General features: G+C 38.8%; 1 protein-coding gene across 1 annotated transcript; it reads left to right on the top strand.

The window, feature by feature from the left end:
* Positions 1-13676: 13676 nt before the first annotated feature.
* On the top strand, positions 13677-17174 carry LOC131165688 (zinc finger CCCH domain-containing protein 29-like). The gene is made up of 2 exons (XM_058123692.1): positions 13677-13900; positions 14618-17174. The coding sequence occupies exon 2, from the start codon at positions 14657-14659 to the stop codon at positions 16721-16723; it is 2067 nt and encodes a 688-aa protein (XP_057979675.1). The 5' UTR covers positions 13677-13900; positions 14618-14656; the 3' UTR covers positions 16724-17174.
* Positions 17175-18801: the final 1627 nt, after the last annotated feature.

Raw genomic sequence — 18801 nt, 5'->3', positions numbered from 1 at the left:
CGGAGGTTATTTTCAAAAACTCTGTTCGAATTAATTCATTTTACAAAATTAGAATATACTGGAATTGTTGTGAAAATTACTGGAACTACTTGTGAATAACGCAGGACTTCGAAATAACAGCCAGTGGCCGAGTATTGTTTGATTGGCCAAGGGTCAAGATTATTATTTGATGGTCGTGGGCCGAGTTTTAATTGACAACTATAAGCCGGTTTGTATTTTGTGGTCGGGGGCCAGGATTTTGGAATAATAGGAAATATATGTGAATTGATATTTTAAATGGTAATTTGTATTATCTAAATTGCATGATATGCTCTAAGAACTCTGAGGACCAGTGAATTGTAGGTAGGGTACCGTTGCTAGTGATTTGTGATGTGGCCGTGTGCGCCCACACCTGTGCTGAGAGGTGTAGGAAGATCTTGTCCGATTTGCCTTTGTAAGGTGAATGTACCCTCCTGGGTAAGGGCAATCGGACAAGTAGCTGGAGTTGCATATACCTGCGGAGTATGTTAGCAGAGAGTATAGATGACTATTGTCTGGGTGGATCCCCCAGGACATTAGTCCGGCCTTCAGGCCGCAAAACCCTGACCACGGGGGTTTATACATGGTGTTTGTCCCAAGGAATTGTATTTTATGCATATTTGCTAATTTATGTGCGTACGGATAATTAATAAGATAATTTCGAGGGTTTGCTAAGAAAAGTGAGTGCCCTAGTAGCAGTAATGGTATTAGAGCATATGGAAGATACTTGTATGGGCAGGTAATCTTCCCTATCCTTGGCTAATTGTGTGTGTGAGTGTAAAATAAAAATGATTTCATAAATGTGTTTATATGCTTAATGAACTGATTATTTTTTGTACACTAAATGCATGTTGGTCATATACTGACATTAACTTAGTCTTTTCCTTACTGAGTTGTGCCTCACCCCTACTTTGCAAACTGTCTTTTCAGAAAATCCTAAGGATCGGGTCTAGCAGACTTAAGGAGCCTGGCTAGTGGTGTAAATTATGTAGGTGGTGTGTATGGACAGAAAGTTTATTTTTGTATAGTTTTATAGAATGTAATTATGTGAAAATGGAGAAATGTGTGTATAAAGATAGTTAGAACTCTAGTAATATAATTTGAGAATTTTGTATTTTATTTTCACTGCGTATATGTGTATTTGATATATGATGAAAGAGGAAAGGAAATTATCAGAGGACTCGTCGACGAAGTCAAGATTCGTCGACGAGGGTAGAAGAGAATTCATCGACAAAGACTGAATTTCGTCGATGAGGAATTACCAAGAGAGGTTTTGAGCCAACTGAATTTCGTCGACAAAGACTGAATTTTGTCGATGAAATTATTAAAGGATTCGTCGACGAATGACGTGACTCGTCAACGAATACCCTGTTCTATAAATATCAAAAATCCGAGTTTTAACTTCACAATTAAGCTAACTCTCTCCTCTCTCTCTCTCTCTCTCTCTCTCTCTCTCTCTCTCTCTCTCTCTCCCCCCTTCGGTTCTCTCTCTCTCTCTCTCATTGATTTTGAGCCAGATTTATGTCGGATCGACAATCCGAAGTCACCACGACGCTCCTAGGGAAATTCTCTCCAAATCTTCCGGAGCGGATCGTTGGTGAAAGTAAGTTGGAAATCATCCCTAAGTTGAGGTAAGGCTTTTTAAGCCAAATTTGGTCTTATGGTAGTTATAGGAAATGATGTGCACACGAATATACTGAAGTTTAATACTGAGAGTTTTCATTTTCAAAGTATTGATTAAGAAATCTTGCGGGAGTTAGACTAGGATATTTTAGGGGGCTTTCTTAGTAGTCAGGTAAGGGAATAAACTAAAGTAGTTATTTTTCATGCAAATTACTATTATTTATGAGCAAACTGATTTCCTGAAAATATGTACGATGTTTGAATATTATGGAATTAATGCATGTATGAGAAAAATACTATTATTATGTTGAAACGCGTATATATGTATGAGATGCCAGAAATCATGATTTTCAAAATACAAAGTGTAGTTTTATACGGAAAATGTGTGGCATGAATATTATTTTACATGGAGAAATATTATGATATGATAATGATGTAAATGCAGTATCATTTGAGAAGTTATGAAAGTATACAGTACATTATGATTCTGATAAATGCAGGATAAAATGATTATTTCAGAATAACGTATTTATGTATGATTTTGATGTGAGGTCATATATATGTATGAAATGTTCGGCACGAGGCTGTAATTGTGAAATGTTCGGCACGAGACCGTAATTATAAAATGTTCAGCACGAGACCGTAATTATAAAATATTTGGCACGAGGTCGTAATTATAAAATGTTCAGCACGATGCCGTAATTATGAAATGTTCGGCACGAGATCGTAATTATGAAAGATGCTATAATATCACGTATTATATGTTATCAGAACCCGGATGTTAGTTTAGTTCAGTTTCAAGAGTACGGTACCGTAACTTATAGATCATACATCTATAATCAGATTAATGCTAACCACCCCACGAGGGGGTGAGAGATGGATAATTGATGTGACTTTCAGTAGAGTGTGGACGTCTACCTAACAGTCTGGACCAGGGTGTGGCGGGCCCATCGTACTTACAGACATATTTGACTTGGCAGTAGTCGGCTAGCCATTATCGGGTCCCGCCTTCGAGCTGCACAACCCGTCATAGGGGGTAATACATGACATTAGTTAGCTATTCATCCTGAGTATATTTTTAGTATTATTAGTTATAACAGATGTTTTATGTACGTTATGATTTATTAATTAAATATAAAAGTCTATGAGGATTCAGTATAATATGATGCATGTTTAGAAATATATTAATTGTATTGTATATGTATAATTGTCTTAAATGTTTATGTTGCCACACAATTGTATTTAGTTTATTTTTCCTTACTGAGATGTGTCTCACCCCCAACATTAATTAATTTTTTAGGAGACCCTGAGTGACCGGCGAGTCATGGTCGTCGTTGAACTTATTAAGCTACCCCGCTAGGAGGGTAAGATTTTGTACTAGGATCAGGATTATTTTGTTGTATGATCCTAGAGTTATTTTGATGTTTTGGAAGATGTATATAAATACAGTATGTTGATGATGTAGTAAACTCTGGTATTACGTTTTATGAATGGATGGTTGAGATTTTATGCTTACTGCTGCTTAGGTTTCCGCTGTGATTGATAGGTGTCCCCGTTACCCACAGGTTCGGGTCGACTTTTACATTTACTATGTTACATTTTATATTAAGGAATTTGAGGTCGTTACAATTTGGTATCAAAGCCTAGGATACTAGGTTCTGTAAATTCTAGAGTGCAACAGTAATAATACCAGAGTATAGGATAAGAGAATTTGAGGTCTGGTTTTGTAGTCTAGATGCAGGACTTCCGTGGTGGTTTGTGTGATTTTCCTGGAGTGACGATTTCTAGAAAGTCATGGTAAACTATCGTCAGGTTGGATATCTAGGTTGTAGGATTGAGCCTTGAATTGAGATCAAGAGAGATTAACTAATTAGGAGAAAAATATTATATGAGTTGAGTGATATGTATAGAGAAGGAGGTTTTGAGTTAAGTTGCATGTTTTTCAGGATGGACCTTGGTGGCAATAGTGCCCACGCCAGTGGGAGTAAGGGTGCTGGACCCTCAGGAGTTGCGAGTAGTGATTCAAATGCCGTTTTACCCAGCGTGGCACAGCAGGTTATGGCAGAAATTGCTAGAAGATTGAAGGAACCAGGTGGTCCATCGGCAGGCCATGGTAGTTCGATTGAGAAATTTATTAAGATGAGTCCTCCGACTGTCTCAGGAGGGACAGATCCTGTAGTTGCTGAAAACTGGGTGCAAGAGATAGATAAAATATTTGCAGTGCTGCAGTGTTCAGAGGAGCAGAAGGTGTTGTTTGCCACCTATAGACTGACTGGTGAGGCCGAGAGATGGTGGTCAGCAGTGAGACTTTTAGAGCAATGGAGGACTATACCTGTAGAGATGACGTGGGAGCGGTTTAAAGAAATATTCTTCGACAGGTATTTTCCAGCATCTTCCAGGAAGGCTAAGATTGGGGAGTTCTTGAATCTAAAGCAGGGACAGCTATCAGTACAGCAGTACGCGGCGAGATTCATTGAGCTATCTCGCTTTGCTCCGTACATTATTCCAGATAAGATAAAGAAGGTACGACTGTATGAAAGGGATCTAAGAAGAGAAATATACAAGCAGGTATCGATACTAAAGTTGCAGGATTTCGCCGAACTGGTTGACCGAGCCACTATAGCGTAAATTGGTGATCGGTTGGAGGCCGAGAAGCAGAGACAGAAGAAGAAATCCATACCTTCTGGTTCCCAGTAGGGGATTGGACGTGGTTCGTAGAAGAGAGGTGGCTACTATAGTGATCAGAGGCAGGAGACCAGGAATCGCGATTTTCAGGGTATACAACCACCTCCAGTTTGCCCGACTTGTGGGAAAAGACATCCGGGGGTGTGTTGTGCTGGGCGAGGTGTTTGCTACAGGTGCGGGGAGCTAGGACATATGATGAGGGAGTGTCCAACACAGATTGGTGCTGCTCCTGCTCCTAGATCGCTCGGGGAGGTTACTAGGCGCCACAAGGAGGCCAGCAGAGGAATATGGCCCCAGCTAGGGTTTTCGCTTTGACGTCGGGTGATGCTGAGGCGGTCGGCGACGTGGTGATAGCTACTGTTAATATGTTTTCATTTAAATTTATTGCACTTTTTTATTCTGGTGTCACACACTCGTTTGTGTCATTCGGGTGTGTTAAATTATGTGGGGCGGAAACACAATCACTTGATGTCAAGTTATTAGTGGCTACACCGACTGGGTTAGCGATGAGATGTAGTAGGATGCTCCGTGGTTGTCCCGTTGATGTTTAGGGAAAAATTTTATCTGCTGATTTAGTGGTGCTGGATATGCACGGGTTTGACATTATCTTCAACATGGATTGGCTAGCAGCTAATTCTACTATTATAGACTGTCGTGCAAGAGAAGTGATATTCAGACCTCCATGGAAACCAGAATTCAGATTTACAGGGTCACGAGTGCAATCCTTACCTCAGATGGTCTCAGCTGTTTAGGCGAGCAGATTGCTCTAGAATGGCTGTCTGGGATTCGTGGCTTTAGTGAAAGAAATGTCAGAAAATGAATTAAAGCTTATTAATACGCCTATGGTGAAAGAATTTACAGATGTGTTCCTAGATGAATTACCAAGGTTGCCGCCTGACCGTAAGGTAGATTTCCCTATTGATCTACTTCCAGGTACAGCGCCGATCTCTAAAGCACCGTACCGAATGGCACCATCAGAGTTGGTAGAGCTGAAAGATCAGTTGTCGAATTTGCTTAATAAAGGTTTCATACGACCAAGTGTATCTCCGTGGGGAGCTCCAGTGCTGTTTGTGAAAAAGAAGGACGGGTCTATGAGGATGTGTATAGATTACAAGAAGATTAATAAAGAGACGATCAAGAACAAGTATCCTCTACCCCGTATCGATGATTTGTTTAACCAGCTCCAGGGTACAAGGGTATACTCCAAGATCGATCTTAGATCAGGCTATCATCAGGTAAAGGTAAGAGCGGAAGATGTATCGAAGACGGCTTTCAGGACCAGGTATGGGCATTATAAGTTTCTAGTTATACCATTTGGTATAACGAATGCTCCTGCAATATTTATGGATTTGATGAATAGGATTTTTCATCCATATTTAGATGAGTTTGTGGTCGTTTTCATTGACGATGTACTGGTCTATTCGAGGAGCTATGAGGAGCACGAGATACATTTGAGGCAGGTTTTACAGATGCTTAGAGAGAAGAAGTTGTATGCAAAATTCAGTAAATGTGACTTTTGGCTTGAGAAAGTTGTGTTTTTGGGGCATGTTATTTCAGGAAACAGAATTTCTGTAGATCCCAGTAAGATTGAGGCGGTAGTGAATTGGGCTAGATCAAAGAATGTTCAGGAGATTAAAAGTTTCTTAAGGTTAGCCGATTATTATCGTCGTTTTGTCGAGGGGTTCTCAGCTTTGTCAGGGCCTTTGACTCGACTGACAAAGAAGAAGGCTAGATTTGAATGGGACGACAACTGTGAGCAAAGTTTTCAGGAGCTGAAGCAGAGGTTAGTCACATCGCATGTATTAATCATCCCATCTGGGGGTGAGGGTTATACCATTTATAGTGATGCGTCCTTGAAGAGACTTGACTGTGTGTTGATGCAGCATGGTAGGGTAGTGGCGTATGCGTCTAGACAGTTGAAAGAGTACGGAAAGAACTACCCTACCCACAATCTTGAGTTGGCTGCAGCAGTACACGCATTGAAAATTTGGAGGCATTACCTGTACGGTGAGCAATGCGAGATTTTCTTCGACCATAAAAGCTTAAGGTATTTCTTCACCCAGAAGGAATTGAATATGATACAAATAAGGTGGTTAGAGTTGATTAAGGATTTTGATTGTACTATCAATTACCACTCAGGGAAAGCAAACGTGATAGCTGATGCACTGAGCAGAAAGTCTAGAGTATCAGTGTTGGCAGCTATGGAGATCCAGCATCCGATCATGATGGATTTAGAGAGACTCAGTATTGAATTGATAGAGAATAATACTCCAGTATGTATCGCCAGCCTAGTGGTACAGCCTACTCTAAAGGAAAGAATTAAAGCTGCCCAGAAAGAAGATCCAAAATTGGTAGAGGTAATGGACAGAGTGCAGGGTGGTCAGGGAGATGAATTATGCATTTCAGATGACAGAACTTTGCGGTTCCGTTCCAGACAATGTGTTCCTGCTGATGCTGACATTAGGAGGATTATTTTAGATAAGGCTCACAAATCCTTATATACAGTTCATCCCAGCAGTACGAAAATGTACAGGGATCTGCAAGAGTTCTACTAGTGGAGTGGAATGAAGAGGGAGATTGCCGAATATGTAGCCTAGTGCTTGACGTGCCAGTAGGTAATAGCTGAACACCAAAGGCCAACGGGTCAATTGCAGCCGCTATTTATCCTAGAGTGGAAGTGGGATCATATATCCATAGACTTTGTTTCAGGGCTGCCGTCGACATCACATGGTCAGAATGCGATTTGGGTGATAGTAGATCGGTTGACTAAGTCTGCCCATTTTCTCCCTATCAAGATTAGCTATTCCCTCAACTGATTGATAGAGATTTACATCCAAAAGATAGTTCATTCCCATGGGGTGCCTGTATCTATTGTTTTAGATCGAGCCTGCGATTCACGTCACAATTTTGGAAGAGCTTGCGGGAGGCTCTAGGGTCTCAGTTATCATTTAGCACAACATTCCATCCTCAATCAGATGGCCAGACTGAGAGAACGATATAGATACTAGAAGATATGTTTCGTGCATGTGTATTAGATTTTGGGGGTAGCTGGACTCAGTTCATGCCACTGGTAGAGTTCGCGTATAATAATAGTTACCAGTCCAGTATTGGCATGACACCGTTTGAAGCCTTGTACGGTAGGAGATGTCGATCTCCTTTGTATTGGGATGAGATGGGTGTGCGGCGAGTTGTGGGACCAGAGCCGACAGAAGAGTTATGCCGACAATTGCAGCAGGAATTTGGAGTTTGATGTGGGTGACCATGTATTTTATAAGGAGGGGAGAATGTGACAACCCGAATAAAAATGGAATTTAAATAATAAAGAGGAAAGGAAATTATCAGAGGACTTGCGACGAAGTTAGGATTCATTGACGAGGGTAGAAGAGAATTCGTCGATGAAGACTGAATTTCGTCGACGAGAAATTACCGATAGAGGTTTTGAGCCAACTGAATTTTGTCGACGAAATTATTAAAGGATTCATCAACGAATGATGTGGCTTGTTGACGAATCCCCTGTTCTATAAATATCAAAAATCCGAGTTTTAACTTCACGATTAAGCTAACTCTCTCCTCTCTCTCTCACTCTCTCTCTCTCTCTCTCTCTCTCATTGTTTTTGGGCCAGATTTACGCCGGATTGACAATCCGAAGTCACCACGATGCTCCTAGAGAAGTTTTCTCCAAATCTATGGAAGCGAATCGTTGGTGAAAGCAAGTTGAAAATCATCCCTAAGTTGAGGTAAAACTTTTTAAGCCAAATTTGATCTTATGGTAGTTATAGAAAATAATGTACACACGAAAATACAGAAGTTTAATACTGAGAGTTTTCATTTTCAGGGTATTGATCAGGAAATCCTACGAGAGTTAGACCAGGATATTTTAGAGGGCTTTCTCAGTAGTCAGGTAAGGGAATAAACTAAAGTAGTTATTTTTCATGCAAATTACTATTATTTATGAGCAAACTGATTTCCAGAAAATATGTACGATGTTTGAATATTATGGAATTAATGCATTTTTTAGAAAAATACTATTATTATGTTGAAACGCGTATATATGTATGAGATGCCAGAAATCATGAGTTTTATAATACAAATTGTAGTTTAATACAACAAATATGTGGCATGAATATTATTTTACGTGGAGAAATATTATGATATGATAATGATGTAAATGCAGTATAATTTGAGAAGTTATGAAAGTATACAATACATTATGATGCTGATAAATGCAGGATAAAATGATTATTTTCAGAATGATGTATTTATGTATGATTTTGGTGTAAGATCGTATATATGTATGAAATATTCGGCACGAGGCCGTAATTATGAAATGTTCGGAACGAGACCGTAATTATGAAATGTTCGACATGAGGCCATAATTATGAAATGTTCAGCACGAGATCGTAATTATGAAAATGTTATAATATCACGTATTATATGTTATCAGAACCTGGATGTTAGTTTAGTTCAGTTTCAGGAGCACGGTACCGTAGTTTATAGATCAGACATCTATAATCATATTAGTGCTAACCACCCTACGAGGGGGTGGGAGATGGATAGTCGATGTGGCTTTCAGTAGAGTGTGGACGTCTACCTAGCAGTCCGGACCAGGGTGTGGGGGGCCCATCGTACTTACAGACATATTTGACTCGGTAGTGGTCGGCTAGCCATTGTCGGGTCCTGCCTTCGAGCTGCACAACCCATCATGGGGGGTAATACATGACATTAGTTAGCTATTCATCCTGAGTATATTTTCAGTATTATTAATTATAACAGATGTTTTATGTACGTTATGATTTATTAATTTAATATAAAAGTCTATGAGGATTCAGTATAATATGATGCATGTTTACAAATATCTGAATTGTACTGTATATGTATAATTGCCTTAAATGTTCATGTTGTCACACAACTGTATTTAGTTTATTTTCCCTTACTGAGATGTGTCTCACCCCCAACATTAATTAATTTTTCAGGAGACCTTAAGTGACTGGCGGGTCGTGGCCGCCGTTGAACTTATTAAGTTACCCCGCTAGGAGGGTAAGATTTTGTACTAGGATCAGGATTATTTTGTTGTATGATCCTAGAGTTATTTTGATGTTTTGGAAGATGTATATAAATACAATATGTTGATGATGTAGTAAACTCTGGTATCACGTTTTATGAATGGATGGTTGAGATTTTATGCTTACTGCTGCTTAGGTTTCCGCTGTGATTGACAAGTGTCCCTATTACCCACGAGTTTGGGTCAACTTTTTCATTTGTTATGTTACATTTTATATTAAGGAATTTGAGGTTGTTACATATCAGGTACACAGACATCACTAAAGTAGCACTCTAGGCCCACGTGGCGGGTCAAGGTCGTTACAACATACATCTTTCAGTGTTTTGACCATAATTTTTTCTATACAACTCTAAATTGAACGTTCTTAGTATCAATAGAAAGATAAGAGAAAATTCCACAACTTTCATGTTGAACACTTGTTAAGATAAGAAGTTATGGATTGATAAAAATGTTCATTTATACTGTCTGGTCAACTAGCCGGTCAACTAACCCCTTTGTAAAAATTAGTTTTTGCCTTCTTTTAACTTCAAAATCATTTTAAAACATTTGTATAAGTTAGACATATTATGAAGAAAAAAAATTTCATGTTACTTGGAGGTCCTATGGTCAATCTAAGGTCATATTTGAGTTTCAATTAAATCATATGTAATGCATGCACAATTAATCCCTAATTACTATTACAACCCAAAAATTAAACAAGTCTTCACGCTTTTGCTCCTCAAATACACCATGGAATACGCCAAGGTCTACTCGTTTAGGCGCTCTTACGGCTTCCATTAGGCATCCGTCACTTGTGCTTCTCGAGATGTAAACCTGTTCACACTCAATGCACAAATGAGATGCTTGTTGTTTGTCATAACCAAAGCAGAGATCAGACTCAAAAAGTCAATAAGGCATGACAACTTCTTCATGCTCAACCCCATAATCGTCCAGTCCACCCACCTCATTTACCTCACCATTTTCCTTTTCAAAATCCCCTTTTAAGTTGTTTTCTTCTTCTAATTCATGATCACATTTAATGTCGGGTCGCATTGGGTCAATCATGTACACCCTTTTGCTCATTCATTACAATTGATGGAATCGTTTCAAAGTCTGGTATGGATAGAGCTACACTTGAACTTTGGTCATGCCTATACTTAGTTGATGGTTGTGATTCGTCACGAAAATTAGGTCCGACATTGAATTTGTGCAAATTTGTCTCCTAATGTGCAAACTCCATTAACAAAAATTTCTGACTAAAATGATGTACGGGGCGCGTCATTCAAATCCAAAGATGTCGTCACTTATTAAAGGTGATCACACAGTCTATCCGTCTTAGTAGTATCGAATTCATTATATGATTGATGATGAAAAAAATGTCTCCCTTTGCACAGTTAAAGCACTACCCATAACCTAACTTCGAGAGATGCGTTTAACAAAAATTTAAGCTATGCATCAAAACAAAAATTTTGCAGGTCCAATCCAATTAGTACATATGATTCATCATTTATCAGCATATCGACATACACTACACTTCCACCACCTCCTTGTTGCAGAGATCTCGAACTCAATTATAATGTGTAATCCTTCATATGTTTTCTATTTGAGACTACCTCCTTCTAACTTGAATTTCCTTCATTGACCCAATACTGTACTCAATACCAGTCGACCCATGTATAATCTCACCATCATTGTATAATAAAAACATAATTTTGTTAACTAACGAACTTTGCGTCATTCTAAATTTTCAATACCAAATCTCAGTCACTTCTCAATTCTACGCAATAGATTCTTCTCTTCAAAATCCTTATTTATTGATTACTATTCTATTCATAAACGTATTCCTACTCAAATAACTACCGTAATAGATTCTTCTCTTCTATTCACTGCTCAATTTATAAACACTACTTAACTATCACTATTACTAAGTTCTAATTATTAATTAGTAAGTGCCAAAATAAATACTTTTGCTATTCTAATTTATTCAAATCACCTAATATTTAATCTAACCAAACATAAATATTGTTCACTAATACTATTATGAATTATAAATAGTAAACAATTATTGCTAAAATACAATTACCATAACTAATAATTAAGTTACGAAGTCACTATTTATTATAATACTAATAATATTAACTATGTTTTACGTAACTAAAATCAACAATTTTAATTCGATAATTTGAAAAAAAAAAGTAAGATATTTAAATTTTAAGTAAACTAATGTAAATATTTTTTTCTCAGAAAAACTAAAAATTGATGACAACTTACATATTATTTTAATTTGACAAAATAAAATATTATTTCCCACGTAATAACTAATTTTCAACTCAATCAATTTTACTTAATAACTAATTCCAAATCAAATCTTATTGTTCCAAATTTCAACTAAACTAATGAACGCAATTATTATTTTATTACAAAAAAATATTTTAACTGAACATAAGAATTAATTTTTTCTAAAATTATTATTTTTATCTAAAAAAATTTTGATAAAAGATACTTCTTTAACAGAACGTTGGTGCTACTAACAAATTTTGAACAAATATTAACTTCTATTCGGAACATATATATGAAAAACAATTCTCAACAAATATCAATTCTTATGTGCTTCAAATCAAAATTCTTTCTAACAAAATATCAACAAATAATTATTTTCAAGTCAAATAAAACTATTACTTTCACAATAATATTTTATCAAAGTTGAAAAAAAAATTTTACGTGTAATAAAATAATGCAAAATTATAGCACAATAATAAATATTATGATTAAATCACAGTAATATCAAACAAATCTTATTTAACATACATAAGCTCTAATCTCACAAAAATATATTAATATAAATGCACCATAAATATAAAAATATCTTAATATCACAATGAAACCAATGCAAGAAATCAAAGTAAAAGTAGAGAAATTTTCAACATCAAATGAATAGAAGAGAGAACTTTTTTAGGATTACTTGATTTGAAGATAGGTATTTATATTGGTAATCCTTCTTCCTTGATGAAATGTGCTCATGACCATTGAAAGAGTGTCATCGGAGGAGAGTCATTTGAGGAGCAAAAGGGGGAGGAAGGAGTGAGGACCCATAAGAGGGAGAAGAAAAGGAGCTCAGGGAAATTTTTTTGCACGAAAACCAACTTTTGAAAATTCAGTTATGACTTAGATATGACATGACAGGGTAAGAGGAGTGAATCTGACCATTTGAAAATTTTTTGTATGAGATAGTCGGTTTTGGTTTCGACAAGAAAACACATTGACCGAGGGGGGGGGGGTAGGGAATATGAATGAAAACCGATTTTTTCAAACTCGACTATTAGAAAGTCGGTTGAGTTTATTTCTATATTTAGTTGGTCACCTATCTTACAATTATGTTTATTTTATTAGACTTTAAATATTTTCATCAAAAACTAGTCCACCTGTTCATGGGAATTAACTTTCATAATCTTCTTTTTTAATTTCTAGATAATTTACTTATTATAGTGTGTATATACATATATATATATATATATATATATATTAATTCTTGAAGAATATGTTCTCATAAAGCCACTTTTAAAAGATTATTTAAGTTTTGCAAGTTGCAAGGCCATATATTGTCCTTGTAGGATCCCCTCTCCTCTTACCCTTGTATGCTGTGATCACATTACCCATTGTATGCTGTTGATCACACAATTTCTCTTCCCAAAAGAAAAAAAGGAAAAAGGAAAAAACTACATTGAGTAGTACTATTTTCCAACCCCCCAGCTCAAATGGGCTGGCTAGTCTTGTCATAGGCCGTCCTAGCCCACTGGCAGATGTTGGCTCATGACTCCAGGACAAGTCCAAGGTTGTTTCAGTAATTTAAGACCCAAGATAAGTCCAAGGCTATTTTGGTAACTTCAAAATTGATTCACCAATCAAACTCCGCCACGTAATAGGCCACCCAAAAAGCTTCGCGGGCCTCTCATGTTAGCGGCCCATAGTGGAAAGATGACGACGCAGCATGCGAGCCGCGCACCCACTCAGAAACGCGTATAGCGTCACCGGCGTTACCGCCTTCCCGTCACCACCACCCGGTCACCTTAGGTCTTTCCGTGTCTATACCCTGACTCCATTCCCACGCGCACGCTCACTGCCGATATAAACGGCGTCCCTCAGCCTGCCACGTTTACTGACAAGTGACAGATACTAGCCGACCTGCCGGTCGTCCCGTCGACGGCGTGAACCGCGCGTGGCGGGGAACCCGCTGAGACGGTTAGATATTACGGAGGGAGGTGGGGTCCAGGCAAAATTATGTTGCATTTGGAGTGAATTTGAGTTTCATTTGCTGTGCGGGAGAGTTGTTGCTTTCGTCTGAAGTTTGACTTTGACTGAAGAGAAACGGGGCGGAAGAAAAGTCTCACCTTCCTCCTTCCTTCTTCCTCTTCATCATCGTTCACTCGTGGTCTTTGAGGAGAAGAGATAAAAGGAGGCGAGGTCTTCATTCTGAAACTAAACTCAACACACGCTCTCCTCGTTTTAGCTCTCTCCTGCCCTGAAGCCTACAAGGTATGTTTACTTTTGAAATACCTTGGCTTGAATAGCGTTCTTTGAACTGGGATTTAGAGTATTTGTTTGTGTTTTTTTTTTTAAAAGAATTTGATGTTTATTATATGTTTGTGTTGGTTCAAGAGTATTTGTTTTTTTTTTCCCTAAAAAAAAATTTATTCCTCTTTGCGGTTGGTTTATTTTCTGGAAATGTTTCATGGGTTTAGGATTTGTTGCTTTTAAATCCGAGATTTTGTTTGTGGGTTGTCTGCTTTGACCTAAATTTCGTGGCTTACTTTCTTTATTTCGTTGTTTATTGAATTATTGTTGGAGTTCCATGCGTTTTTCTTTTTTATTTCTTCGTCAGATGTTTGTTTCTCTGTTTGGTTGCCAAGAAAACTGCGAAATAAAACAGAAACTAAAGAAAATTTTGTATTTTGATGGTACATCTTGGTTTGGGTTTCAAAATCAAGCGCTCACCTGAGCCATCCCTAATGATTTTCCTTGGTTTAGTTGCTTGGGGATTTATTCTTTTGCTGTATTTTCTTACCTAGCAAATTGTCGTCTTATTTTGAACTGCTTGGAGATTTTAGTTTCTTTTCTTTTGCTACGTTTCGTACCTGCAAACATAATTGTTGTATCTGAGCTCCTGCTACAATCTTCTATGGGTATTTTTTCTGTTCGTTTGGTTTGAATTAAGAGTGAAATATCTGAATTTCTCTTGTTACTATTTTGCAGTCTTTTGGGCAGTTAACACTTAACACGAACGTTTATTCTATGTGCGACGGACCAGAGTCTGAACTTTGCCTCACTAATTCCATTATGGAAGGTGGATTTCAAAATCAGAAAGATGGAATTCCCTGTACATGTTCGAATTTGCTTGAGTTTTCGGCCTCGGATGATCTCCTTGGCTTCATACATGAAGTAGAAGAGAGGGGTTCCGATGTGGATGAATTGAGCTTTTGGTATGGTAGAAGATTTGGGTCGAGCAAGATGGGGTTTGAAGAGAGAACACCCCTTATGATTGCTGCCATTTATGGAAGCACTAGGGTTTTGAAGTACATAATTGATGCTGGCAGGGTTAATGTGAATAGGTCCTGTAGCTCAGATGGGGTGACTGCCCTCCACTGTGCTGCTGCGGGTGGCTCCGATTCATCACTTGAAGTTGTAGAGCTCTTGCTTGATGCATCTGCTGATGCAAGTCTTGTTGATGCTAATGGAAATAAACCAGGTGATTTGATTGCACCTGCTTTGAAATCATCATGTAGTTCAAGGAAGAGGACCCTGGAGAAGCTGCTGAAAGGAGAAAATGTTGAAAGAGATTTTCCGTCTCCTTCGATTTATCAAATCACATGCCTGGAGGAAGAAGGGCAACAGATGAAAACTCAGCAGTTGAAAGAAGGGAATGAGAAGAAAGAATATCCTGTTGATGTGTCACTCCCCGACATAAACAATGGGATATACAGCACTGATGAGTTCAGAATGTATAGTTTCAAGGTGAAACCTTGCTCAAGAGCCTATTCCCATGACTGGACTGAGTGCCCTTTTGTCCATCCTGGGGAGAATGCAAGGAGGAGAGACCCAAGGAAGTACCCTTACAGCTGTGTTCCCTGCCCGGAGTTCCGCAAGGGGACATGCAGACAGGGGGATGCTTGTGAGTATGCACATGGTGTGTTTGAGTGCTGGCTTCATCCTGCCCAGTACCGAACTCGTCTCTGCAAAGATGAGACCAATTGCTCCCGGAAGGTCTGCTTCTTCGCTCACAAACAAGAAGAGCTACGCCCCTTGTATGCTTCCACAGGATCCGGAATTCCTTCCCCAAGGTCTCTTTCGGGTGGGGCTCCAGACATGGCAGCAATAAGCCCCCTGACACTCAGTTCGTCGTCATCGTCGTTGGTATTGCCTCCCACATCTACACCGCCCCTTTCTCCTTCTGCTGCTGCTTCATCCCCTAAGAGTGGATCTATGTGGAACAAGGTCAACCACACCCCTCCCAGCTTGCAGCTTCCTGGTAGCCGGTTGAAGAGTGCTTTGAACGCTCGTGATTTGGATTTGGAGATGGAACTGCTCGGGCTGGATGTCCACCATAGCCAGCAGCATCAGTCGCAGAAATTAATGGATGAGCTATCTAGTCTCTCCTCCCAGTCCTCTTGGAACAGTAGGATTGGGGAACTGAACCCTAGTAACCTTGATGATGTTTTTGGAGGTCTTGATGCTTCGTTGTTGTCTCAGTTTCAGGGACTCTCGCTGAAAGCCACAACACAATCCCAGTTGCAATCTCCAACTGGGCTTCAAATGCGACAGAACATGAACCAACTTCGGGCAAGCTACCCAAGCAACATCTCCTCCTCTCCGGCAAGGAAAGCATCGTCATTTGGGCTGGAATCACCCAGGGCAGTGGCTGCTGCAGTCATGAACTCTAGGTCTGCTGCCTTTTCAAAGCGGAGCCAGAGTTTTGCAGACCGAGGAGCAGCAACAAATTGCCCTGGTCTTACTGCAGCCACCACTTCTGCAGCTCTGATGTCGTCTAGTCTTTCGGGTTGGAGTTCACCTGATGGTAAATTGGACTGGGGCATTCAAGGAGAAGAGCTGAACAAGCTTAAGAAGTCTGCCTCTTTTGCCTTCCGAGGCAGCAATGCTGCAGCAACAATGGCTTCAATGCGGTCAGCTGTTGAAGAGCCAGATGTTTCTTGGGTTCATTCCCTGGTGAAAGATGTTACTCCTGTGGGGTTTGGACCTCTTGGTTCAGAGCAGCCACAGTTTCGTCGTAGTAGTGGTGTGCACGAGATGATCCCACCATGGGTTGAGCAGTTGTACATAGAACAGGAGCAGATGGTGGCTTGAGCAACATTTTAACCTTCACTGCTCCTTTTAACTTCTGACAAGTTTATTTATTTATGGAATTCTTCTTGGAATTTGATGCATGGAAGGAGCTGGAGGGGAGACCTGAGCAGGAAGATTAGGTCCTTGCTCGTATCTCAAGTAGTCTGGTTACAATTATTAGGGTGACTAGTTAGCAGCAGAAGCATTTTTTCTATTTTTATATTTTTTACTCCCTCTTCAGGAGTTCTTTTATGTGTTTCAGTACAAGAAGATGTAGGAATTGGTGGCAGGGGAAAAATATGTTCCTGCTGCAAGGCAGGAATTGTAATCGCAGTTAAACAAATGGAGCTGTGAAAATGTATTTGTTTGTAATACATGAACTTGAGCTCGTATATGAGAGGGAGTCGAGAAAATGTTGTATTCTCTTGAGAGGCTCATGATGAATATTAATTGTATTATTTGTTCCCATAAATTGCTGTTGGATGCTCTCGAAAACCAGGAAATGCAATGTTGGGGCACTTCTTTTCTGTACATAAATTTTTCATTCATTTTTGTTTGGTTTTGGAAATAAGGATTCCATTACTGCATATAACAGATTATGTATCTCCTTACGCAAAGGCAAGTTTAGCTATCATCCTTTGTGCAAGAAACGAGTATATAAATTCACCAACACTAGTCTCAGATAAATTTTGCTATTGCAACTGCATGAAGTTCATCAACTTTAAATGGTAATGCACTCGTACCAATCGCACCTAAAAAAGTTCCAACTTGCATGAAATCACAATTACGTCCCAATTGATGAAATTTCATTGGATGTGGCAATGTGCATCCTAATGGAGTTTTGTCAGGTAAATTTTGTTTTTATAAGGATAGTTTGTCCTTTAATTATTTAATTTTTTTTATATGATAAAATTGTGCAATAAGAGGATTAATGGGTTAAAGTGAATAATATCTCATAAAATTTATTTACATTCTACGATATTTGGTATCGACGTCATCTTGTGGATTAGAATTGAGGGCATGAAAGTGAGATTGTCACAATGTCATGTACTTCCCTTACGTGAGATTCTTTTTATTCCCTTACGTGAGATTCTTTTTATAAACTAAAATCGTGAGACCAATGAATTAATAGATCAAAGTAAAAAATATTGGGATAACCGGGTAAAAAATTGGAGATAAAATCACACACAGAAAAATGCCAATATATACGTGGTTCGGCCAATTCCAGCTTACGATCATGGGAGAGATAGCTATTGTATGTATTTTGGAAAATACAGAGGAAGAGGAGGAGGAGACAATTCTTACTCAAAATTCACTCAACTCTCACAGCTCTCTCTGCCTACACTAGACTCACTTCCCTCAACTCGTTCGTCATTAATATGATATACATGGAGGAGGGAACAATCAGTCGAACAATCACTCAAAATCAGTCGAAAATCATGCCCAAAAATCTCTCCTGATTTAGTGGAGAGAAATTCACAGGGGATGGAGAGCACCTGAATGTTTGCTCCCAAATTTTCTGCCTTAATTAGGGTATAGACCCATCAATTCTCCCCCTCCATACCCATCAGAGGAGAATGCATGTAACCATTCTTCAATTGGTATCCGTCTTGGCTAAGTCTCTGCATAACTCAAACTTTTCACAAGTCACTACTTTTTTCAACATGTCTGCAGGGTACTTGTTTGTGTGGATCTTCACTAACTTTAATAGCTGTTGTTCCATCATTTTATGTATCCAATGATAGCGAATGTCGATATGCTTTGTTCGGAAATGGTACATTGAATTCTTGTTCAAGTCCAGAGCACTCTAACTATCACAATGTATTTTATACTTTTTCTGTGTGACACCCAGTTCTTCGATAAACCGCTTCAGCCACAACATTTCTTGACCAGCTTCCGTTGCAACAATGTACTCTACTTACGTTGTAGATAAAGCAACACACTTTTTCAACTTGGATTTCCATGAGACTGCTCCCTCTGCAAAAGTGAAAAGAAATCCTGATGTAGATTTCCTACTATCAAGATCACCTGCCATAACGAAATCGGTATATCCTTCCAAGACTGATTCAACTCCCCTAAAACACAAGCACATCTTTGAT

This window comes from Malania oleifera, chromosome 10 (assembly GCF_029873635.1).
Source record: "Malania oleifera isolate guangnan ecotype guangnan chromosome 10, ASM2987363v1, whole genome shotgun sequence".
Taxonomy (NCBI): domain Eukaryota; kingdom Viridiplantae; phylum Streptophyta; class Magnoliopsida; order Santalales; family Ximeniaceae; genus Malania; species Malania oleifera.
The sequence above is the reverse complement of the archived record's forward strand: the minus strand, read 5'-3'. Positions and strand labels throughout refer to the sequence as shown.

What these genes read in the sequence shown, in the direction of transcription:
- LOC131165688 (XM_058123692.1), top strand. Translation starts at nt 14,657, where the DNA reads ATGTGCGACGGACCAGAGTCTGAACTTTGCCTCACTAATTCCATTATG.